Raw genomic sequence first — 25,549 nt, forward strand, 5'->3', positions numbered from 1 at the left:
CTCAGTACCTAATTTTAGCAGTTAAGACAGCTGAGGAGCCATAGGTCTTTAGTCAGTGGTTCTTTACAAGTTTCAGGGTGCAGATGTGAAGAGTTCGGCAATAAAGCCTTGTGTCTAAAGAAAATGAAATGTTTCACTGTTATAAGCAGTGTTTCTAGTACAAACCAAGCAAAATCTAACAATAGGACACTTTCAAAGACTTCTAAGTTTATTCTCTTTGGTTGTTGCAGCACTGCTGTGCCTTTCAAAATATTTTCAACACACTGTGAGACCTGGAACTAAGTTGGATGTTAGAGTTCTCAAGGGCCTCACAGTGATGCTGTGAGAGGGTAGCATAGCAGGCCAGTTAAAGGTGAAAAACAAACAGTAGAACTGGTCCTTGTTACATTTTTATAATCCCGATGATCCATTGAGCAGAGCAAACCTCTCAAGCTTTGCATTTAGCATTTTGACATGGAATTAGTGCCACTTGTCCATGTCTTGATAAAGGAGTATGCCCTCCTACACACACAATCCGAAGGCTACCGAACAATTTAACTCACTTAAGTTTTGATTAGCCAGCTCAGGCCAAAGTGGAAGATCTAATACTGGTAAAGGCATGGGCAATAACATTCAGAAACCTTTCAAATATCTTCCATTTGGAAATGTGGGAATAGGTCTCGCCAAAATCCTCGACTCTGTGTCTGTTTCAGATCTGAAAGGAGGCTTGAAGAAGGTTAAGCTAGGGAGAAAGTGATAATGGAAAGGATAACTCATTTATTGCCTTTGTTTTGAAACCCTGGTCTACCACTGTCAGAACAGAATGATTACAGGTGTGCGATATTTCCCTAATTTGCTTTCGCATAATTAAAACAAACCAGAGGAAAATTACACAAAATTACTCAAATTGAAAATCCATCATTTAGAGCTATAATTGAATTACATTTTTGACAACGGGGACACACGTGGCGCTATAAAAGTAGCTAAAATAACGACTGCAGCAAAGAGCTGCTGCTCACGTTCTGGTTGTTCACGTTATTTCCACAGCAGCAAAATTATGCCGTGTGGCATAATGGTGTGATTTCCAAGGACAAGCGCAATACAAAATTTTCCAAATTCTGCTAATTCACACAGCATCATTTAAATTTCATTAGGGCCTACTAATGATGCAGTGATGGTCTTTTAAGCCTAGAGACTGGATTTCATCATTGAGAGGAAGGTACTTTAATCTGAATTTGGACTTACAGTGACATAAGAAGAGTCACTCTGCTGCATAGGCTTTTCTACTGGGATGGTGCCTTTAAGGAAGGATTTCAATGCTTCAGTATAGGTCAACTGGCAGAATCTTCAGACCATAATGTACTGACAGGAAAATCATGAAAAACATTAAGGTGAGACTTGGATCCAACCAGTCAAGAGTGACTGGAAGTCACAGACAAAGGCTTAGAGGCCTGCTTAAACAAAAAGAAACAGAAAACACAAACAAACTCTAAGCAGCAATTCCCATCATGCACTGGTAGAGCACTTCATTTGAGAGTAAATGACCAGCAAAGTGAAAGTGAAAGTGAATTATTCTTTTGTTTGCCTATCGAGCCAAATAGGAGAGCGACGCAAACTGACTGCATCCTATATTCAGGAGTTCAAGGGCCACAAGTCCCCTTTTCAACAGCATGTTCCAAATGTCTTTCTCTCAAATAGCTAGGCAACTCTTCTTGAAACTGTAAAGCTTCTTCCACATTTTTAGATTACAGAACAGTACTGGCATATCTTCCATAGAGGGAAAGCAAGCTCTGAAACTCAATTTTCAACCTGGACAATTCAGCAAATTCACACCCACTGAGGCTATAACTAAGACTTCTGTCTTTAACCCCTTACCCCGATGTCTCTGAGCATTCCTGCTGCCCGATCGCATTGCGATTGGGCAGCAGGAATGCCCACTAGATGCCGGGGATTGTCTTTTTTGTGTTTCAATTTATTGTTTCTGTGTCGGGGAGCGGCTCCTTGGGCAAGGGTTGCTCCCCCTTTGGGGGGCATGTGTTTTATGGCCATTTCTGGCCTATTATTTGTAGGCTGATCTATCCCCAAGGGGGGCAGAAACCACTGGAACGCCAGGGATGTTTTTTATTTTTTTTTATTAATGGGGGGGCGGGGGGGCCCCCTTGGGCAAGGGGCGCCCCCCAAAGGGGGGCATAGAACTGTGTGTGTGTGTGTGTGTGTGTGTGTGTGTGTGTGTGTGTGTGTGTGTGTGAGAGAGAGTAAGTGTGTTTAGTGGATGGGGGGGGGGGCGGCTACTTGGGCAAGGGTCGCTCCCCTTAGGGTGGATATTATTTATGGGCAGAAAACTGTTGCCCATTTCTGCCCCATCGGCCTATTTTTTTAAGGCCCATTTGCCCCCAAAGGGGGCAGAAGCCACTTAGTCACCAGGGGTAAAGTGTGTGTGTGTGTGTGTGTTTAGTGGATGGGGGGCGGCCCCTTGGGCAGGGGTCGCACCCCCAAGGGGGGCATAGAACTGTTGGCCATTTCTGCCCCTCTTGGGGGCAGATTGTCCTTTTTTCTTTTTAGGCCCATTGCCCCCAAGGGGGGCAGAAGCCACTTAGGCACCAGGGATAGTGTGTGTGTTTTTTTGTTTGGGGGGTGGCCCCTTGGGCAAGGGTCACGCCCCATGGGGACACACTACTAAAGGTATTTTCTGCCCCCCCACCCCCAATTGGGGCAGGTAGGCCTATTTTTTAGTAGGCTCATCTGCCCGTATGGGGGGCAGAATCCACTTAGGTACCAATTTCTAAATGCTTGATGGTGGGGTGTTTGTCAACTGGCGAAGTATATGCATTTGTGATAAAAACAATTTCTCCTTTATGTTCTAGTTCAAAGCTTTTGCTTCTTTGCTGTGGTTCCTTGCGGTTTTGGAGGTGGTTGACCTGCGGTTTGCATAGTTGCATGTTTTAGGTAAGTAAAAACAATTTACTCCAAAGGAGTATTGTTGCCATGCATGAATGACATGTTTGTAGGTGGTGTACTAAATGCAGGATTGTGTGTGAAATTTCCTTAGATTTGTGCACAATGATATTTGTGTTGTCTTATTTCTAATTTGCTTTTCTTTCTTTCTTTTTATTGGGATATCATTGGTGATTGCTGTGTCTGTGCAGAGTAGTTGCTGGTGAGTCAAGCTTTTTCAGACAAGTGAGTGGTATAGTTTTTGAGTTTATAACTCTTAGTGATAAAGCTACACTTTATTACTTATCTTAAACAGTGCTGGTTGTTGGTGGTGCATTTGCCCAGTTACTTTTCATAGGAAAGATCACGGCTAGCCGCAGGATGACCACTCAGCAGTTGTTGGTATGCTTTTTGAGTCATTGTCTGATCATGATTATGAGACGGACTCTGCATCTGAGGCAGAGGAGGAAGTGAGAGATTCTGGCAGTGAAGTTTCTGTTGGAGAGGAATCTTCTGATGAGGAAGCCACTCTCAGTGCAGATGAAGGGCCTGTTTTAGAGGAAGACACTGATGTGCCATTAGTGCAGCAACCTGGGGCTGAAAGCTTTCCCATTAGAGGACCTGAACTCTGGGTTGCCCCAAACATGGAGCAGCCAGAGTTGCCTGCCTTTACTGGTCTCCCGGGGTGTAGAGTCAATACAGAGAACTTTTTGCCAGTCAATTTCTTTGAGTTATTTATGGATGATGTGTTTTTGGAAGAGATTGTTGAGCAGACTAATTTGTATGCAGAGCAGTATTTGAGGGACAACGCTGCTAGACTTAGGCCACACTCTAGAGCTACCCAGTGGATTCCCTTAAATTTGGAGGCGATGAAAAGGTTTTTGGGTTTGACTCTTGATGAGGAAGTCATCACTGGCTTCTTATTGGTCTACTAGTCCCTTGATGGCAAAAGCTATATTTCCTGCAACCATGAGTCGTAATCGGTATTTGCTTCTTCTTAGGATGCTGCATTTTGTTGACAATGCTTTAGCCTTGCCACGAGATCACCCTGATTCTGACCGTCTTTTTAAGATTAGGCCTGTCCTTGATCATTTTGTAGATCGGTTTTCAAAGGTCTATGTTCCAGGCAAAGAAATAGCTGTGGACAAGTCTTTGGTCCTCTTCAAGGCGCGTTTGGTTTTTAGGCAGTACATTCCTAGCAAGAGGGCACGATATGGAATTAAATTGTATATGCTGTCTGAAAGTAGTACAGGATATGTGTATAGTTTCCGTGTCTACACTGGTAGGGATTCCAGTATTGACCCCCCTGGTTGTCCTCCCACTTTTGGAGTTACTGAGAAAACTGGGTGGTAACTTGGTAGACGACTGTTCAACGAAGGTCACCATTTGTATGTAGATAACTTCTACACTGTAGTGCAGTTGTTCAAGGAATTGTTTAGAGTGGACACTGTTGCTTGTGGCACAATTTGTTGTAACCGGAAAGGCTATCCAAGGGAGCTTGTCTGTAAAAAACCTGAGAGGGGACAGTGCAGTGCCTTGCGGAATGATGAGTTGCTGAAGATTATAATAAGCACATGGGAGGTGTAGATAGAGTTGGTCAGATGTTGTAACTTTATACTGCTATTCGTAAGTCTTACGTTTGGTATAAAAAGTTAGCAATTCACCTCTTCCACTTGGCAACTTTTAATGCTTTGTGTTTAAGGATAGGTCTCCAGAGTCAAAGATGACATTTGTGAAATTTCAGGTGTCAGTGATAGAGAGCCTTATTGTGGTGGAACAGGCAAGAGTACCTAGAGAAGCAGTGGTGGAGGATGTGGTTAGATAGAAAGATCGCCAATTTGCTGAGCACATTCCTCCCACGCCCCAAAAAAGAGCTTCGAGCTAAGAAATGTAGCGTCTGTGCTCGAAGAGGTATCCGGAGGGAGACTCTAATGTACTGCCCAGAATGTCCTTCAAAGCCTGGGCTGCGTGTGGGTGGTTGTTTCAGGAATTACCACACCCAGAAGAATGACTGGGAACTACCATGAGTGTAAACTGCCTGTTTTATATTTTCATGTGTTCAGTTTCATGGTTGGCATTTCTGTCATGTACTTAGTTAGAGCTTTTGTGTTTGTAGTGTTGCGATTATTTCTAAGTAGTTAGTGGCTTCTTTGTTTAAAAAAAAAAAAAGTGATGCCATTGTGTGTGGAGGGGCGCTTGTCTGACGGTGTAAATATTGACTTGCTGTTGGACACTGCAACACACTGCCAGCCAAACACCAGTCCACACACTCCCATCAGCTGGTGTGATTGCGGTGTCATGAATGTGGGCATATGTAAGTGATGGGCCCTTGAGTGGCGCTGTCTGTCGATGCGAGTGTTGTAATGTGCTGGGCCCGTGGCTGGCGGCGTGAATGGTCTTGTGCATGTCATGTATGAAAGGTGTGTGAATGGACTGTAAAGCGGTTGGTGCCTTGTCGTGGTTTTACAGCTCACGAGCTGTGAGTCATTGGTTCAGTTTTGTGGCCTTTCAGTTATTAACAGTGCATTTCATTTTTGTGAAATCTCGTTAATAAAATTTGATCCACTGAACCATCACTCACCCTCGTGCCAAATCCAACCAGTATGTGTGGTAAAAGTGACAAAACCTGCTCCGCTGTAATAAGGTATTGCAGCACACCTGTGACACGCTGCGGGTGGGACCCCGACGATGAAGCATGCCACCTACTTGGTTGGTGGGTGAGGGGTCTTTTTAACATAACCTAAGTGCATTTCTTTTCACAATTGTAATGTTTGGAACATCACATAAGTATGTGGACACACCAAAATGATCTATTGCAAAACTACCTTTGTTCGGGGGGGGTGGGTGGGGGCACCTATGTTTTTTGTCCAGGGTGTGGCCTTCATCTAGGGAAACTTATCAAACCCAGGCATGTTTTAAAAATAGACACCCCAAGGAGTCCAAGGAGATGTGGCTTGCCTGGATCCCCCAACATTTTCTTACCCAGACTCCTCTGCAAACCTCAAAATTTGCTTAAAAAAAGCATATTTTCTTCACTTTTCTTTGTAGGATCACCGCTGAGGCACAAATTTCTGACCACCCAGCGTTCCCCTCAGTCTCCCAAGTAAAATGATACCTCACTTGTGTGGGTCCCCAAAGCAGAGTCAGCCTAAAAGATGAATAAAAGAACAATATGTGCTTATCAAGTCGCTGTGCTATCCCCTCAATTTCCACAGGTTTTTGGCATTTTTCTGTTGGAGGCACCTGGGCCACCCACACAAGTGAGGTATCATTTTTATTGGGAGACTTGGGGGAATACTGGGTGGAAGGAAATTTGTGGCTCCTCTCAGATTCCAGAACTTTCTGTCACCGAAATGAGAGAAAAAAGTGTTTTTTGGCCAAATATTGAGGTTTGCAAAGGATTCTGGGTAACAGAACCTGGTCAGAGCCCCACAAGACACCCCATCTTGGATATCCCTAGGTATCTAGTTTTCAAACATGTGCTGGTTTGGTAGGTTTCCATAAGTGCCGGCTGAGCTAGAGGCCAAAATCCACAGCTAGGCACTTTGTAAAAAACAGCTCTGTTTTCTTTGTGAAAATGTGATGTGTCCACATTGTGTTTTGGGACATTTCCTTTCGCTGGCGCTTGGCCTACCCATACAAGTGAGGTACCATTTTTATTGGGAGACTTGGGGGAACGCTGGGTGGAAGGAAATTCGTGGCTCCTCTCAGATTCCAGAACTTTCTGTCACTGAAATTAGAGGAAAAAGTGGTTTTTTTTGGCCAAATGTTGAGGTTTGCAAAGGATTATGGGTAACAGAACCTGGTCAGAGCCCCACAAGTCACCCCATCTTGGTTTCCCCTAGGTGTCTTGTTTTAAAAAAATGCGCAGGTTTGCTAGGTTTCCCTAGGTGCCGGCTGAGCTAGAGGCCAAAATCTACAGCTAGGCACTTTGCAAACAACATGTCAGATTTCAATGTAAAAATGTGTTGTGTCCATTTTGTGTTTCCTGTCGCGAGCAGTAGGCCTAACCACGCAAGTGAGGTACCATTTTTATCGGGAGACTTGGGGAACACAGAATAGCAAAACAAGTGTTATTGCCCCTTATTCTTCTCTACATTTGTTCCTTCCAAATGTAAGACAGTGTGTTAAAAAGACGTCTATTTGAGAAATGCCCTGTAAATTCACATGCTAGTATAGGCACCCCGGAATTCAGAGATGTGCAAATAACCACTGCTTCTCAACACCTTATTTTGTGCCCATTTTGGAAATACAAAGGTTTTCTTGATACCTATTTTTTACTTTTTATATTTCAGCAAATTAGTTGCTGTATTCCCGGTACAGAATGAAAACCCATTGCGAGGTGCACCTCATTTATTGGCTCTGGATACCTAGGGTTCTTGATGAACCTACAAGCCCTATATATATACCCGCAACCAAAAGAGTCCAACAGACGTAACGGTATATTGCTTTCAAAAATCTGACATCGCAGGAAAAAGTTAGAGTAAAATGTGGAGAAAAATGGCTGTTTTTTTTCACCTCAATTTCAATATTCTTTTGTTTCAGCTGTTATTTTCTGTAGGAAAAACTTGTAGATCTACACAAATGACCCCTTGCTGAATTCAGAATTTTGACTACTTTTCAGAAATGTTTAGTGTTCCGGGATCCTGCATTGGTTTCTCACCCATTTCTGTCACTAACTGGAAGGAGGCTGAAAGCACAAAAAATAGTAAAAATGGGTTATGTCCCAGTAAAATGGCAAAATTGTGTTGAAAATGGGGTTATCTAATTCAAGTCTACCTGTTCCTGAAAGCTGGGAAGATGGTTATTTTACCACCGCAAACCCTTTGTTGATGCCATTTTCAGGGAAAAAACCACAAGCCTTCTACTGCAGCCTTTTTTTCCCCATTTAAAAAAAAATGAATCCCTAAGATGTTGGGGAAAAAAAGGATGCAAATTTGGCATGGGTAGCTTATGTGGAGAAAACGTTATGAGGGCCTAAGCCCGAACTGCCCCAAATAGCCAAAAAATGGCTTGCCACAGGAGTGGAAAAGGCCTGGCAGCGAAGGGGTTAAATGGGCAGGTGGTTATCTGATTGTTTAGTCCATAATCTACCTGTGTTTGACAGGCCACTGATATCGGAACGTTGATAGCACGTGCTGGGGCATGAAGGTTTACACACACAGCCTGAGATTTTAGATAGCTCATTTGTGAATTCTCGGTTTAGAAATGAACACTTGAACGAACTTCAAGATTTCTCCACCCACTCATAGTCAAGTTGGGTCGGAATAGAACGATTCAGGAATGTGACCTTGTCTTTCCTTGGTTAGCCATGACTGTATATGGCCGAATAAGGTCAACCTTGATAATTCCGTACGAGACTCAGAGAACAAAAATAACTTGTAACTCATTGAGACCAATGGACTACCGCCAGGTGGATTATCGACTAAATAATCAGAGGGGGAGGGGGGGGGTAATAATCATGGGTGTAAATATGTAGATGTATATGTGTTTAGTTTGTCAATGATATATACCTAAGAGGTTCGAAGAAGACAAAATATATTATTTACTTTTGCACTGGGCATTGTGAATTAATTCACTGACCTTTTGGTGATACTCATATATTCAGGCAGACAATGAGAATTGATTATTTCATTGATAAATCAATATCATAGGTTTCAAATTATCCCCATAATTTCCATTGCAAAATATACTGCATGTGCAAATTCAGGATTAATGGAGTGATTTGGGCATAACTCCTTTTGTGTTCTCTTCTCTGGAGCAGACACTTGGCTTTTCAGTGGCTGAAGGTGATGCAGGGTGACAGCCAACATGCTAACCCCTGTTTGGAGAGGGGTCAACCTCTTCCTGGCTGTCCGTCTCATGAATGAATATCCTTTGTTATGTCAATATAAAATCAAATACACCTGCATACATCTTGCAAATGGAATGATTTCTCTGCTAATAGTGTGTTTTAGGAAAAAATAATGTATTATGATGGTTTCATTCAGACGGAATCAGAGAAAGTTTTTATTACAATGAATGCCTGCATCTTTCCTACATTTCTTGCCAATATAATCACTAGTGTTGTCTTCCAGGAGATGACCTTTAGCTGTGTGTTTGGATCGGCTCAAAGACAGGTAGCATTAGCTGGTTAAAGACAGTGTTGAGGTCCCATAAGACTGGTGAGACGGGTGGGAGTCGTATAGACGGCAAAGCTCAAAAAGTCATTTTTATAAACTATTTTATGATTCTTTGACACAACAGAGTGGATGAGTTGTCTCATGTTCTTTTAAATCTAGATATGGCTCCTAGATGGACTTGTACTAATGAGAATCAGAAACGGATCTTGGCTAATTCCAATAAATATGGAAGTCAGTGAAATTGGTTGTTTTTAGACCAGACACAAAAACACTTACAATTGGAATTACATGTCTGTGTGGGGGCTGGTGTCTATGTCTGTGCCAGGATATTTACTACTTTACGTTGGCAGACCAGATCCAGGATAACTAACCCTAAGTGGTCAGATACCATGAACTAAGGCTCATAGACTTGAGGTTGTCATAGATCTCTCTGTTGTGTTTGGAGGGGAGCCTGGAGTGCAGTTTCAGTGGCATCACCGGCCGTGAAGGAACCTGGAGTTCACTATGCCAGTACTGCCATGGCCACGCCCTATGAGAATCATACCCTTGATTTTGGTTCCAGTTAATTGTGTATCCCTGGTTATATCTGGTTTGTCGTGGAGGCAATATGGTCAGCCTTGACCCCTATATCGATTGAAAACTCCCCTGTAGGCTTGGGATCTAGATGAGCCACGAAAAGTGACTGAGCCAGGACGTAAATACTGTAGAGCTTCTAGGGGTTTGGCAGTATCCATAACTGTCTTAATTTACTGTAGGGCAACATTCACATGTTTTCCAAACAGATTGAGACTGTCCAAGGGCATATCAAGGAGTTTTGCTTTAACCTCTGGATGGCAAACTGTAGATCTCAGAGATCCCTGCTGTCTTAACAACACTTCTCCTGCCAGCGGACGGAAGCCTGCATTAGAAACATTAATTGCGGCATCAATGATGGCTGTAGAGGTTAGTGGTTTCACTTCGACTATCACCCTTGCACCTTCCTTGTTGTTTCCTGGAATGAGGTCTAATAGTAGCAAAATGTCATGCCACTGCTGGCGATCATATTTGCCCAATATTGCTAAAGCATTGCCAGCTTTGATTGATATTGCCGCTATTTAAGTAACTCTATAGCCCAAATTATCAATCCCCCAGCCCTTTATCTTTGGAGGATTAATGATAGCTTAATCTAGCTCTTCGATCTGCTTTAGGCCGCTGATATTATAACAGAGTAAGACAGGCAGGGTCTCTGCACTTTTTCTCCAGATGTGGAACCACAGCTTGAATCATAGTCGGCATCCTAATTTATTTCAAACTAGACGTGGTCCAGTGTGGGTATTCATGTGAATTTGTGAGGCTGTTCCTTAAATTCTGGCTGGAAAAAAGCATTGCTGCACCACTGAGGCCATTAGGAGATTGAACTTTTTAGCTGCTGTTAGGCGGACGATTTATCGCATTCTTTGGGTAAGATGCAGTCATCCAATTCCGCATCACCACTGTTATCTCCCTGTGTGAGTTTACCTTCTTCCTCCAAATCTGAATGAACACAATCTGGTAAGTCTTCATCTCCCATGTTTATAAGAGTTGGCAGAATCAATAGTTGTTAGAAACTCTGGGAGAGGTGTCCACTGGGATGAGGAAGAAGGCATAAGTGGTAGAGGTGGAGTTGGTACAGAGGGAGCAGCAGGCAAACTCTGGGGCATAGTGCACATCCAATTGAGTAGGACTGTAGGCATTCTCTGCAGCATCTTGGTCGCTGAGGTCTGTCTTCAATTCGTAGTCAAACATCTGGGTAGATAGAGTTGAAGACGTCCTCATGGGTGAAAAGATAGCTTCTGTAGAATCACTCATTGTTTACTGTCTGGTCATGGACAGTTTCATGGTTGATGAGCTGGTTGGCATTATTCATCAACTTGTTATCACCATCAACAGTATCATAGTTGACAGGAGAAGGGACTTCCTTGGAATGGTAGTCAATGACATTGCCCTCAACGATCTCTTTATGACTGTCAACGTGGCTTGTCCAACAGACAACAATGTGAAGACTGTTAACAATAAAGTTTTTTTTTTTTCTTCAATCCGGAGGCCAGCAGTTGGAACAGGACATTGTAGAAACTGGATTTTTGTGCCATTATTTGGGCAAGTTGGAGTTCATTCTTCCTGGAGTGTTTTACAGAGGTTAACTCCAGTCCTTCCCTGAGGAGGTTGCTACAGATGTAGTGCTTTAGAATGTTAAGTCCAACTCTGGTCGTTCTACATGTTTCTTTTTTGTGCTGCCTTTGTAGGAGTGCTTAGTGGAGAAGTTCTTGCAGGACCATTCACAGGTGAGTGTGTATTCCCCTTAGCAGGAGGAGCTTTTTTTCCTTCCAGAGCATGCAGTGCACCTGGCGACAGGAATCTCCATTCCTGATGCTGGCAGACACACCCCTACATGACCACACACCTACATTCACGCACCCCCACTCACCCACGCATTGGCTTATATACACCACCACACACTAGCACCCAAAAACGCACTCTGATACACCCATTCACTTGCAAACATGCACTCAAACAGACATACATTTGCCTTCACGCACTGAAACTAACACTCCCTTCCCCTCCGCATTCACACAAACTTACACATACACTCACACACAACACCCCAGCATACACACACTCACAAATGCACACACTGACATTCCCTCCCCCCCCCCATTCAAACACACACGCAAACACCACTCACATTCACACAACACCACCCCCCCCCCACCCTCGCAATCTGCCCTTTTCGGACAAATCAACTTACCTGCTTTGGCAAGGTGGCCGTCTAGGAGGGGATGGGTCCTGGTGCTTCACAACACTAGCACCGAGCAGGAAACCGCTGTGCCGTATTACAGATCGTAATATGGCAAGCGGCGTCCTGTTGACATCGCGTGCCGGCGATGGAACGCCTCTATTATGACGTCGGCCAGGCCAACGATATTGGATTTCCGCCCGAAATCGGGTGGAAGTCGGCACATCATAATATAGCGGTCTTTTGGCGTCTGAGGCTTCGGCGGTCTTTAGAAAAGACCGCTGAAGTCATAATGAGCACCTAAGTGTCTTTTAGGCAACAGAACAGACAAAAGCTAACTGATGTTCTCTAGCCAACATGCCCCATAATCCCAAATTCCTTGATCCCACTCTGTCCTTATTGGCCACTGTGTGCTGGGAAGGGTCAGACATGCAGTAAAAAACCCACTATAGCAATGTTGGTCTACATGGCCGATGTCACTACATTAGCCAGAGTGCTAAAAAAAGCATAAGTTAATTTCCCTAGTTCTTGACTTGCCTTCCTCATAGCCAAACCCCGAGTCACAGTGCAATGGAGGCGTAAAACTCCCCCCATGCAGGATACAATGGCAGACCGCCTTCGTCCTCCTGGCAAAGGCTGGGGACCTACACAGGGAGGAGGGCCCAGGACCCACCAATGACACCAATAGCACCAGCATGGGATTCATTATTTGAAAAACTGACTTTCCCCAATGGAAGATTTGCATGACACTTAAAGCTGCTGCTGCTATCCCCCTATCCTGCCTCTCTGCTGCCGATAACCACCTTGAGGGCCATAAACCTCACACCCCACAGTATAAACTTGATCCCCTGCCCCCTTCAGTTGATAGCCCCTCTCTGCACCCACCCTTTCCCCCTCCTCACCCTCCCCAGTTAGCCATAGCCCTCCATGTCCCCAACATAGGCCTATTTAACTCTGCTGTTGCGTCGTCAACACACAACTAATTCCCTAGCCCTCTCAAGAACTCTGGGTACAGATGCAGGTGAAACTCACTAGGGAGAAAAGCGCACTGCACCAATGGTGGGATGATGCGTCATGTGGGAAACACTGATTCTCTATGTCAGTGCTGTGCCTATGCCTTGTTAATTACAAAACCTCAATAAAAAGAGTTTAAAAACAAGATTGTGCTTGAGAGGATCAACTAGAGAAATGTGCATCTTATATGACCTGAATACTTAATTCCCTGTAAAAAGCATCATAAATTGAGATTAGGTAGACACTGGCAAGAAGTCTAGTAGACAGTCTGCTACACAAAGACAAACTGCAAAAACAATTTGGAAGAAAAACACATGGCTGTTGTTTCCGAGCATAATCTACAATATGTCCTTCCATGCCGAGAAAGGTGACCTAAGAGGGAGGCACACAGGTTTAAACATACCTTGAGCTACACATATACTTTAGCAAACTGAACTATATCCAGTTTGAACCTGTAGAACAAAAAGAGCATCCCATCCATTGAAAAGATGGCAGGATACATAACCTGCAACCATGTAGCCACGCGTTCTAACCTAAAGCAAACTAATAAAGCCACCTATTATTTTAAACACCATTGTAGATTAAGAAAAGTATACAGAACAAATTTAGGGAAAAGTTACCTAAGAAGGAATATATAGCATTCTTACCCTGAGAAGAGATCTAACGGACAGTATCTACTTATCCTCTTCCATTTTCCTTTGGCTACCTGTAAACACAAAAATAGAGGTAACATTTATTGGTAGTTGTTTAGCAAAAAGTTTCCTGCAACACTACTCTATTCAGCTGTGGGTCAACTGCAAAAATAAATTAGCATGCAAACTTCAATGAACGTTTTTAATAGGAAACAAGTACAAATGAGCTTAAGAGGAAAACACCTGTACATGGGGGATTCAATGTATCAATCAATCAAATCCGCTTTATTTCTGTAGGAATGTACCATAAAAGCATAATGTAAAATATTTAAAAGAGAAAAAGAAGAAATAGAACAAGGGATAGAACATGAGAATATTAACTTTTAAATAAGGCTTTAAAATACATTAAAATTTCAGGTTTAAAATTTAAGAGCGACACAAAACACATATCGACTAAAATAGATGTACTGATTTAGTCGGAAACTTGCAATGTATACTATACAGTAGTACGTCAGCTAATGTGTACTACTAATCATGTGTTATGTCGCTTAAACTATAAAATTACATTGCCCACTGCCAATGTCTAAAACTGAAATTGACCATTTAAAGTTCCGAGCCTAAGATGCCAAATGGATTCAATAAATTTTGCCACAGAGCATACCAATAACACAGATGGGTCTGATCTGAGTATCCTCAAGGCTGGTAAACAATTCCTAAAGCCCATAGAATTACACAAGGGGATAATCCAGCAGGCCCTCTGGTTAAAATATGTGGGTCATTGAAAAAGAAAATGAACAACAGATTCTTCAATCCCACAACCCATTGGGCATAGCTTGGAATTATTAACAGAGTTGGGATTCAATGTAACCTACAAACCTATGTTACAGGATCTGTAACTGCTATCCAATAACTCTTAGCCACACTATGGTAGCTTTCTTTCTGTGTTTTTTTTGTATACAGACGCAAACAGTATAAGAAGTTTAACAATAACTTTATGCACTAAAAATAATATGCATCATTCTTTTTCAAGGTAAAAACCTCATTTGCTAGGCTATCTGCCAACTCATTAAGGCTAAAAGAAAGACAAGGTCAGCAAATTCCCTATTAGCTTGTAGGGGGATTTTCAAATTTAATGGATATCATAGTCAATCAAAGAATCAAATGACATCCCATGTTATTCCAACTATCACTCCAGGGTATTTTAATGTTCTGTGACTAGCAAGATAATGAAGCGATTTAGCATCTACGGTCACCAAGGCAAACTCAGCCTTCAAACCTTCCCACATCAGTAAACTGAATACCATTGCACTGGATAACAATGCCTCCCATTTACAGTGCTCTGAATAGCAAAAGCATGGCATGAAGCATCATACAAAAAGTGTTTTTTTTTATCATTAAACTGAGTTCATCCCCCCACAACTTCACCTTTGACACAGCAAACAAATGATTGCTTCTAGTTCTTCGATAAATGCCTCCAGATTACTGGTAGCAAAACTATTACTTACAATACATACAATTGTTTGTAGCTCATTCGGCAGTGACAGGCAGAGCATATTACTGCCATATAGTGATCGGTCATGTAAAGTTAACTCTTACAATATGTAAGCTGTATCTGTATTCACAAACAAGGCGGCCGTCTTGTAATGGAGTTTCAAATAATCAAATTCCATTAAAAGATGGAAAGTCATACATGTGCGTGGAACTTGTAATGGAGTTTAATGTTTATTAGAACACTGGAATGTTGGAAGCTCCATTGAAAACAATGGAGTGCTCCCAGCTTCTAATGGCTAGTTAAAAGCCCAGAGCTCCAACATTCCAATGTTTGTCTCACAAAGGCCTCATAGAGCCCGGGGAGATTTCAATCCTTTTGGGCTCCCTGAGGCCTTTGTTTTGTTTATCAGCACATTCTGCCCTCTATTGGCGGATGTTCCAATAGCCTAACAGCCCTCTGAAGTTGGGCTAAACATGTCATTAAAGGCCCGCTCCCTTGTTAAACGGCTTGTTAAAGGTGGAGCAGGCCTTTAATGGCCGGTATAGCCCGCTACGGAGGGCTATAAGGCTATATTAAAACTCCACTGCACGACAGCCACCACATTGTATGATCATGAAAGGCATGCAAACCATTTACAACCATGACATGCGCACACTCTTCCCTGCAAAAACACCTAGTTGGCTGTCAGTTAATGAACCACCCCCCATTACACTGCCCAACATACAACTCAAACTATTCAGATAAACTCCTACTCGCAATCAGTCAGTCTAAAGCTCTGGTCTTTCAGACAATATGGCCCTTTCACTGCACTATCTCCACACTGACTTGCAGGCTTTGACCTCACTTAAGGGAGCACTTCTGTTGATTGAACAGATGAAGGACTAAGGGCCCCTTACCTTTCACAATTACTGCTCCGATTTATTGCCAGCCTCTTTTACCTAAACCCCAGGTCTCGTCAACGGACTCTTCACCATACTGCCTGGCACCCACAGAAGATATTGAGACGTCTTTGTTTAGAGGTAAGGTGAAAACTGTTCTGCAAACTGTGATCTCTCATGAATCATAAGTCATAGGTTGATGGTTCTGAGTTCAGGATATTGAGCCTCAGCCAACGGAAAATACGGGGAGTACAAGGTGAGACATGGACAATCCTAAGGTCCATTATTGGCTCAAGGAGGGAAGGGATGATGCAAGCTTCCATAACATCAAAGATAGGGAGCAGAGGACGCAGCAAACTTCAGGAAGACTTCTGTCCACCTCTTGATTGTAGGCCACAGATTCAAGGCCCGGGGGACAGTGCAGGCTCACTTGTAGACAAAGTCCTTCAGTGTCTTATGGATCATTTTCAAACCTCTTGTTATGAATCATATATTCTTCAGGTTTGGCCCTGGTCAGGTGGGCCTAGACGCCTAGTGGTTTCTGTGATGGATTTCATCAACAGTTGCCCTCTACAGGGGTTTTATTTGAGCTTAAACCTGGTCCTTCAGCCAAGGGCAACACATTTTACTCCAGTGCATCCATTCTTCTTCCTCCAACCTTTGGGGTGGATGAGCAAAATTTCAGTCAGACGCCATGGAAAGTACAAAGTACTCACTGTGGAGGGCCAATACAGAATTGGGCACTGCAGGGGAACCAACCCAACAATATGCTGCATGTTCAAAATCCAGAACCGAAAGCAAGCATGTGGGTTATATCTTTGCAGGCATGTTACCGTCTTCCAAAACTAAAGTAGTGGGAAGCAAAAAATGGACAGGAGGGGGGAATACTGGATCTTTCCATGTCCCACCCCAAAATAACATTCTGCTGTTGATGGACTGAAATGTGGCACTGGGCTTTCCTGACAGTTAATCCAGTTTCAGAAAGTTATTGCTGCAAAAGCAGTTATCTGGGGTTACATTTCAAAAACAAGAAAAGGGCGAAACTATTATGGGATTGCTGCGGCAGTGGGCCCCAGGGGCTGCTTCAAAGACAGAAAACTTGAAATTGCCTTAACCCGGGATGCTCACTGCAAAATGCAGTGTGGTATAGTACAAAAAGCCGGTCACACAGTTACCATGCATACAATGCATTAATAGAGCACACAACTTACCCTTAGAGAGAATGCAAGATCCCACTTATGTGGCATTGAACCCATTTGATTTGAAGGGCAACTCAACACCTCTCACAGGAGTAGAGTTAAAAATACTGGACCACTAATAAACTACCACCAACTCTGAGTCTCCCTAAATCTTGCTGAGGAGGCAGTACCCCTCCTCCAATAAAGGTACACTTTGAGCACACCTGTAGTATTGTACCCTGGAGCCTTGTACATTGAAGGAATATCTACAGTAGACTTAAAGATGTTGACTCAGAAGAAAAACACATGGACAGCCAGAAAGGTTGAAATGGGGGTGGACAGCACTGCTGCGCACACACTGACTTAGTTGCCTACAGTACCCACACAGAAGTATGATAACATGAGGCCCAGTAGTCTCTGAAACCAACAAGAAGAGGTGACCAGTCTTGTCTACAAATTTTAAATGGGGGATTTTTTCTCCGAGGGAACGAGAAGGGAGAATGAAATATGTTTTCTGAAATCCAAGTGTACAGACGGGTAACCACTGAAGCAGTGGCAGGAAGTTGGGCACCAAATCTATTTGTATACTAGACCTTTCACCAAACGTCACTGTGAAAAGACCTACTGAAGTTAATGAACAAGAAAAACTAAATTCAGGAACAATGCATATTTAACTCAATGTATTCATGTGAATTAATTTTTCAAATCAATATTTTAAAATACTTTAGTCACTCACTAAGCATGACAGCCTGAATAAGACATGTTACAAAAGAGTAGGTAGAACATCCCTAAACTTACCTTGAGATGCTGATACATGCAAAATCGACATACTCTGTTCTTTATCTCCTTGCTCACAGAATTGGAGATGGGAATAAACCCACACTTGGGCTGCAAAGTAAAAACAATCTAATATCAGATGTTCAAATGTTTACAGTGACTACCTACTGCCTAGTGCACATCACCAGAATTCTTCGAAATAGATTTTTTTATATCCATTTTACAACTAATGTAGAAATAAGCATTGTGTATATCAATCAGTCATATTTCTTTCCAAGATGGCAGTGAAATAGGTAAAAATTTGCTTCTGGTCATTTCAGATGTGTACATTTGCTAGATCAATGAGAAACAACTAAATAGTTCAATACTATGGGCACTTGAATAATGCATTTAATATTATGGTTCCTTAAGAATATAATGGATTGCCTTTCTTAAAACTCACTCCCAAATATTCATAACATTTTATTTACAGAATTTAGCAAAGATTTACACACTCATGACAAAAGACACAAAATAGACATTTACAAAAGCAGAAAGATAATATCTTCATTAGAAACTACTGCTACATGCAAGCAACTTTGCCTCCTATTTCATGAGATCTTTCTCGCATTGCTATCTAGCAATAAGGCTTAGAGCTGAGTGCTGGAATGTTTCTAAGAGCAATGGGGGAAATGCTTCCCAAATTTCCTCGGACTGCAACCACAGCCTTTGTAGATTGTGTCCTGTGATAACATGGTAAAATAAAAGGTTTTCATAATCTATCTTTATATGAAATACTTACATACTTCTAGCTTGAGAACCTAAACCATATGCATAACAAACCACAGTCTCAAAATGCTGGATCACTGATCTTATGCAAATAAAAGAGCTAACATTTATTTTACACAGATATATCAGTTAAGATAATGGCTTGAATCTAGACAGCTACAACTGAGAGCGAAGGATGAATCTATTAGGGTGAAATGAACTGGTAATCATATACAGATTTTGGGTTGATGTACTCAGGACATCACAATTTGCACAAACATGGAAAGAGTGTCTCAAGTCTGCAGAACAAAAGAGGACACACTAATACGGTTGTGATTAGCTGACGTACATATTTGAAATAGCCATCCTGTAACGGTACAATTCCTTAAATACTGAATAAGCTGCCATTTTCATACAGGGAAGGTGGAATACTCTTCAAATCAAATAGTCTGACTTTCTAGGGTTTCACCATTTGCATGAACAGAAGTAATAGTCATAAAAGGTTATTTAGCATTTCCTTACAAAAATGACATTATTAACAAAGCTGTCAGGGTGTTGAGTAACACATCAGAATGAAAACATTGTTATCTAGTGAGCTCCTTTTGACCAATGATTCCGGGCGAGATCTTGCTGCATCCCTGTTCTATTGGTGCATGAAAAGGGTGGTGAGGTTGGTATGATGTTCAATTGGTGGAATAGTATGAACTCAGGACGGCATATTCGGCTGTGTGTTTCTGCCTTCTATCAATTGGTGGGCTTCACAAAGCGAGATCACGATGTGGCCTCTTTATGAGCTGACTGCATCTACCTATCTCAATTAGCCTGCACCAGGAGTAACACAAACACCCTGGTGACCCAACCGCGCAAGAAGAACGCTGGTGAGAAGAGGTTGTGATCAGTGAGAATAAAAAAGGGAAATCCGATAGAAACATAAGGGTGTGGCTGTGTCTTTTACATTTCATAGTGTTTACAAGATAAAGTATGGTATCACCCATAAAAAAGTAATTTTGTTGTACAGTTTGCAGTTTCTATGAATTCACTAAGACCTGCTACTCACAACCTTAAATGGCGCTGCATGAAATTACATTATTTGAATTTTCTCTAGCAGCAAAAAAATAAAACTACCACAAATGCAAGCACCTGATGGAGTGTTTAAAGTTAAGCTACATAATAAGCTTTTCTTTTTCAACAGTTACTATATTAATGAAGGCTCTCCTGCATACACATTCTTTAGCTGCAGGTAAGCCTTTGTGCAGGTTCCGAATTGTGGCCCTTTCCAGTGATGATAGAGGTCTTCTTTATGCACTACGCCTGCTTCGCTAATTGGTGTGGCACTCTTCCTGTAACCCACCACACAAGGCAATGATAATACCTGCAGCTCTTACTCTGAGGGGAGATGTTATTGACACAAGGAAGGTTCTTTTCAATGTCAGAAGCCTGAGGGACAATTATGGAGAGGCTTGAAAGGAGAACACATTAAGAATGTCCAGACCAGATTGAGATCTCATTGAGGCATGATAAAGGGCAAGGAAGGGTAAAGGTGAACAAGATCTTTTAGAAACCTATGCACAATAGGAGACCGGTTTGAGTGGAAACCCCTCCCCTGCCGCAGTGACAGAAGATCCTTCCTAAGGGGTAGCAGCCTGACCAGATGATCGGTGCCCATGCTCAGTAGCTCGGGATACCAGACTGTGCCCAGTCTGGAGTCACAAGAACAGCCATACCTGGTCATTCCTGATCTTGTTAAGAACTCTAGGCAGGAGTGGTACGGGTGAAAGGCATACAGGAGGCCTGAGCTCCAGTGGAGACAAAAAGAGTTTCTGAGAGAGGGTTGTCTTGGAAACTTCAGCGCACAAAACTACTGACATTGTGCATGCTCGGCAGAGGCAAATGATCTAACCAAGGCACTCCACACTGCTGATAGAGACCTTGTGCCATCACCGGGTGGAGATGCCATACATGAACTGCAGGGCATCGACAGCTGAGATTGTCTGCCCCGGCTTTCAGAAAGCCTGCCAGGTGTTGAATCACCAGGGATATGCCCTACTGTTCCAGAGGTGCAGGGCCTCTTGACAAAATGTCCAAGAACACGCCCCGTTTGTTGCAATACCACATAGCAGTGGTCTTGTCATGAACACGTGCACTAGCCTTCCATTGATGGAGGGTAGTAAGGCTTTCAATGCCGGTAGCATCGCCTGGAGCTCCAGCATTTTGATGTTATCTCCACCTCTTCCTGATGGCTGCCCCAACCTAGGAGAGACGCATCTGTCACTACTGTCAGATCTGGGTGGGGAAGGGGTCTGCCTCTGATCCAATCTCGGTTTACTATCCACCACTGCACATCTTATGCAATTCCCTGATACTGGCATCATATCGGAGCGATTCCCCTGATGCTGCACCCACTTAAACTTCAGGTCCTTCTGCAGAGTCCGCATATGCCAGCGGGCTTATGTCACAAGCAGGGTGCAGGAGGCCCATCAGGCTCAGTCATCCTCACCGAAAGCCAGGATAGAGGTTGAAACATCTGTATAATACCCTGGACTCACCGTTCAGTAGGATATGCCTGAAGCTTCACAATGTCCAGAAGAGCTCAGATGAAAGGAAGTGTCGGAGAGCGAGACAGGTATGACTTTAGCACGTTTATAGTGAAACCCAGAGAGTGCAGAAGGGCTGCCGTAGCCTGGAGAGGGGAGACGACAACCGGGCCCAGCCTGCCTTCAAAAGCCATTCGTTGAGATGGGGATAAACTGGCACCCCTGATGTCCGCAGATGAGCTGTAACCACTGCCATCACCTTGGTGAACGCCCAAGGGGTTTTGGTAAGGCCAAAGAGGAACACTGTGAATTGAAAGTGCTTGTGGCCTACCGTAAACTGCAGATAGCGCTGGTAGGGAAGAAGGACATGAATGTGGAAATAGGCGTCCTGAAAGTTCAACCCATATGTAGGAAGTTGGCTCTGTACATACTATCTCAAAATGAGAGATAGCGTGCACAGAGCCCAAGGGCTCACCTTAGAGGTTGATTAGATAATAATAATGCTCTATTTTGTGGTAGTGTGGTCGAGCAGTAGGCTTATCAGAGGGTAGTGTTAAAGCATTTGTTGTACACACACAGGCAATAAATGAGGAACACACACTCAAAGACTTAACTCCAGGCCAATAGGTTTTATATAGAAAAATATTTTTTTTAAATTTATTTTAGAACCACAAGATTCAAGATGTGAGGTAAGTACATAAAATGCAAGGTACTTCACACAGGTAAGTATAGAACTTTGATTTAAAACAGTAGTACACACAGTTTTGGTTAAAATGGCAATAAGCTATTTTAAAAGTGGACAGTGCAAAAATCAACAGTTCCTGGGGGAGGTAAGTTTGATTAGTTTTCTCATGTAAGTAAAGCACTTACACAGTCAGTCTCCTGGCCGTAGGCATCCCACTGTTGGGGGGTTCAAGGCATCCCCAAAGCCACAGCACCCGCAACACAGGGCCGGTCAGGTGCAGAGGTCAAAGGACAGCCCAAAACACATAGGTGCCTATGAAGAACACGGGTGCTCCGGTCCTAGTCTGCTTACAGGTAAGTACATGCGTCCGCGGGGAGCAGACCAGGGGGGTTTTATAGAGCACTGGGGGGAGGGGAGGGACACACAGGCACACAAAGCACACCCTCATCGGCACAGGGGCAGCCGGGTGCAGTGTGCAAAGCAGGCGTCTGGTTTGCTACAGAAAGCAATGGAGGGACCCGGGGGTCACTTAGTCGATGCAGATAGGGTACAGGGGGGCTTCTCAGGCCAGCCACCGACTGGGCTAGGATGAGGGCTGTCTGCTGGTCACCTCTGCACTGGTCGGTGGTCCCTCTTGGTCCTGGGGGATGCGGGTGCAGTGCTTGGTCCAGGCGTCGGGTTCCTTTTTTACCAGGCAGTCGCAATCAGGGGGAGCCTCTGTATCCTCTCTGCAGGCGTCGCTGTAGGGGTGCAGGGAGGTCAACTCAGGGTGTCCATGTCGTTGGAGTCACCTGGAAGTCCTCTCTGCAGTGTTGGTTCTCCTGAACTCAAGCCAGGGGCATAGGGTGCAGAGTGTGAAGACTGTGAAGGTCTACAACAGCTTGAGAGAGTACGCCCCAGGCCTCCTCCAGCACCTGTGGCAGCACTTGCATAACCGTGGGTCACAAAGTGTGGGAGTAATGGCCCCAAAAGGGATGCGGTGTTCACAGACTGAAATACAAGTCTGGTGGAACAACTTCTTACCCAGAGAGTACAGCCTCTCTTGGATTCCGTATCCGGAAGGCGATAGGCAGCACGCCTTGGGATGGTGAGGCTTGGACCACCAAGTGCTTTAGGGTAGGGTGTTGAGTGAGGAAGTTTGGCTCCCCTGGGGCAGGGCGGTGGAGGCAGATGATTGTCCTATTCACAGGAGCCCCTGTGTTGGATTTCGATCAGGTACCCAAAATTACATCAGTAAGGGAGTCATTGAATGGGCGCAGGGGTTCAGAAGAGGAAACTCCCATGTGTAAAACCTCTGTCAAGATGTTAGTCTTGAATGCCACCAAGGGCAGCTGAAGGTTAGAGACCTCAGCCACCCTCCGCACCACCATAGCATAGGAGGTAGGGGGAGAAAACAGACCAGTATTTGAAGAATCCAGTCCACTAACTTCACCGAGAAGCTCATACCAGTCTATATTGGGGTCTTCTTCAAAAGGCTGGTATTCTACGGGGTCCAGCGACCCCTCCAATCCCTCCCTAAGGCCTAACCCACTAGAATGGGGCGCAGGCTCCGATATAGGAAGCAAAGTTCCTGCCGGAGTAGGGGACCACAATGGAGATGGTGCTGTTGCCACTGTCAGTGTCTGCATCGGGCGAGCACCGGGAAAGGTCGAGATGGCACGACTGGCACCAATCCAGATATGGATTTCTGGGGGCAGACTGGCACGGAGTGGATGGGGCCCACTCCAAACCCACGGAGCCTAAAGGTGCATCAGCGGCATCAGGTTGCATAAATGAGGCGCATGCCCTGACAGAACTCTTTAAGTTAGGCTGGGGTCACTCTAGCTCTCAGAAAGTCAGGGAGGCATGAAGTTGACCCAGGCTCTGAAGAACGAGGCCTTGAATGCCGACGCTTCCTTGTCTCATCAGGCAGTGGACAAGGAGAAGTCGAAGACCGCTTCAAATTCTTGCTCTTCTTCTTGTGCCTCGACTTACTTGACCGTCTCAAGGACTTGGAGTGGGACAAGATTTCGGACTTTGCGATCGGTCCTAGGACCTTCCTCTTGATCGGGACCTCGATTTGCGCAGAGTCGCATCCCAGGCCACCATTAGCTTTAGGGTCTGCTCCCTCAAGCCTTCGGATGCTTGGCGCAGCACTCTGAGCAAGACTTTGGGTCGTTGTCATGCTCCAGACACCACAGGCAGACAAGATGCAGATCAGTCACCATCATCAGGCGATGGCAGGCTTTGCAGAGCTTGAATTCCGTCTTCCTAGAGGACATCCTATCACACCAGAAAGTAACCTCACAGACGCTCAACAAAACATCAAAAATCGAGTCAAAAAGTGACTGAGAGGTAGCTCTTCTCCAGTCCAGCGCAGGCTGGCGAAAAAAAAAAAAAGGAACTGATGTTGGTGTGCCAAGGTGGCACCTACATAGGTACCACAGCCTCACTTTTGTCATGAACGACACCGATGGCGCAAGCCGAGCCGATCGACGCCACCTACCGGCACGCAGGGGTATTGCTCATGTAAAATCTTCCAGATCCAGTCTGACGCCTGGGAAATTCAAAGGTAAGGAATCTGCAGCCAGAAGTCTCTAGCAGATAAAATGCGATCCTCCAAAAATCAATATTTCAGTTTTGCCTAAATTGGGCTTCAAAAGTATCCGGCCGCCGATAAAATTTCATTTTTTATTTTTTTTCACTCAGAGCTTTCTCAACAAAAGTCAATGGCTTTACTAAGACCCTGTCAAGCAGCTACCCGGCAATGTGGAGCCTACTTCGGCCAAAGCCTGTTGCCTTGCCCCACAGAGGAGTTTTTGACTTAAATTTCAGAGACTAAGTCTGAAGGTAAAACTCTTGACAATGTTGAACCTCGTTTCTGTATCCGACTTGCACCCCATCGCAGTTGGCCTCAAACTGCATCTAGGTGCCTATCCAGCACAATCAAATGACCATGGTTGGAAATTTATGATTTTTTTAAAGCTATTTTTAAACTTAATCTTTAAGAACTCATATCACAGGTTTACCTTAATTTTATTTTTGCCATGTTATTTATCAAAATGTATCTATTTTTCGAATTCGGTTTTGAAGTTTTATAGTGTTGTGTTTTGACTTTGTTATTGTTTTGGTACTACATAAATACTTTGCACTTTGCCTCAAATTAAGCCTGTCTGTTCGGCGCCACAGCTACCTAGAAGCTGAGCTCAGGTTTATTTAGTGAATTTAGTGGTTCAGCCTGACAAGGATTGTAGTGATTGCTTAAGGTGGGTCCCCAACCCCCCTACAAAAAACTCAGGTAGTATGTCCTGATGAATGGATGGAAGCAGAGATAAGCAGCAGTAAATTAAATGAAGAGCAGAGAGAACATCAAATAAGCATAAGGAGGTGCACTGTTATTATCTTCGCTGTGTGCATCAAAATCCTCAATTAGATTTTCTACTCACTGGGTGCCCTCCTAGCAACTGAAAATCGTGCTAGGGGATGTTTCACTTGCGAACTTACCGTTGGCAAGCCATGAGCGAGGAAAAACTCTGCCACGCAGCAGTTGGTGGAATTTGGCCAGAAATCTGAGTTACAAGCTTAAAGCAGAGTGGTCAAAATACCACCAACTCTGCCAGCGGGGCAGAATGTATCACCCTCACCAAATGAAAATGTGTGATCACCGGCAAATCACTTGAACTCACTGTGCTCCAATATTCAATAAAGTACATTCAGGTAATAAGCACTAGGTTAAACAGGGTATTTACTTCTAAAGTAATTTGTTGTTTAACTGTTCAGTTGGTACGTCCAATATGAAAGGTACTTCATACTGACCACAGTAACACCTAGCATCAAATGCGAGGT

General features: G+C 43.8%; 1 protein-coding gene across 1 annotated transcript in view; it reads right to left on the reverse strand.

Annotated features, from left to right (window-relative positions):
* Positions 1 to 25,549, reverse strand: part of IPPK (inositol-pentakisphosphate 2-kinase) — a 247,777-nt gene that overhangs the window by 86,455 nt on the left and 135,773 nt on the right. The window contains exons 6-7 of the mRNA XM_069206685.1: positions 17,780 to 17,869; positions 13,449 to 13,507 (exon numbers count right to left, since the gene is read on the reverse strand). Of these exons, the coding sequence (XP_069062786.1) occupies positions 13,449 to 13,507; positions 17,780 to 17,869 (149 nt within the window). The remainder of the gene's footprint in view (positions 1 to 13,448; positions 13,508 to 17,779; positions 17,870 to 25,549) is intronic.

The sequence above is a fragment of the Pleurodeles waltl genome, chromosome 9 (genome assembly GCF_031143425.1).
Source record: "Pleurodeles waltl isolate 20211129_DDA chromosome 9, aPleWal1.hap1.20221129, whole genome shotgun sequence".
Taxonomy (NCBI): domain Eukaryota; kingdom Metazoa; phylum Chordata; class Amphibia; order Caudata; family Salamandridae; genus Pleurodeles; species Pleurodeles waltl.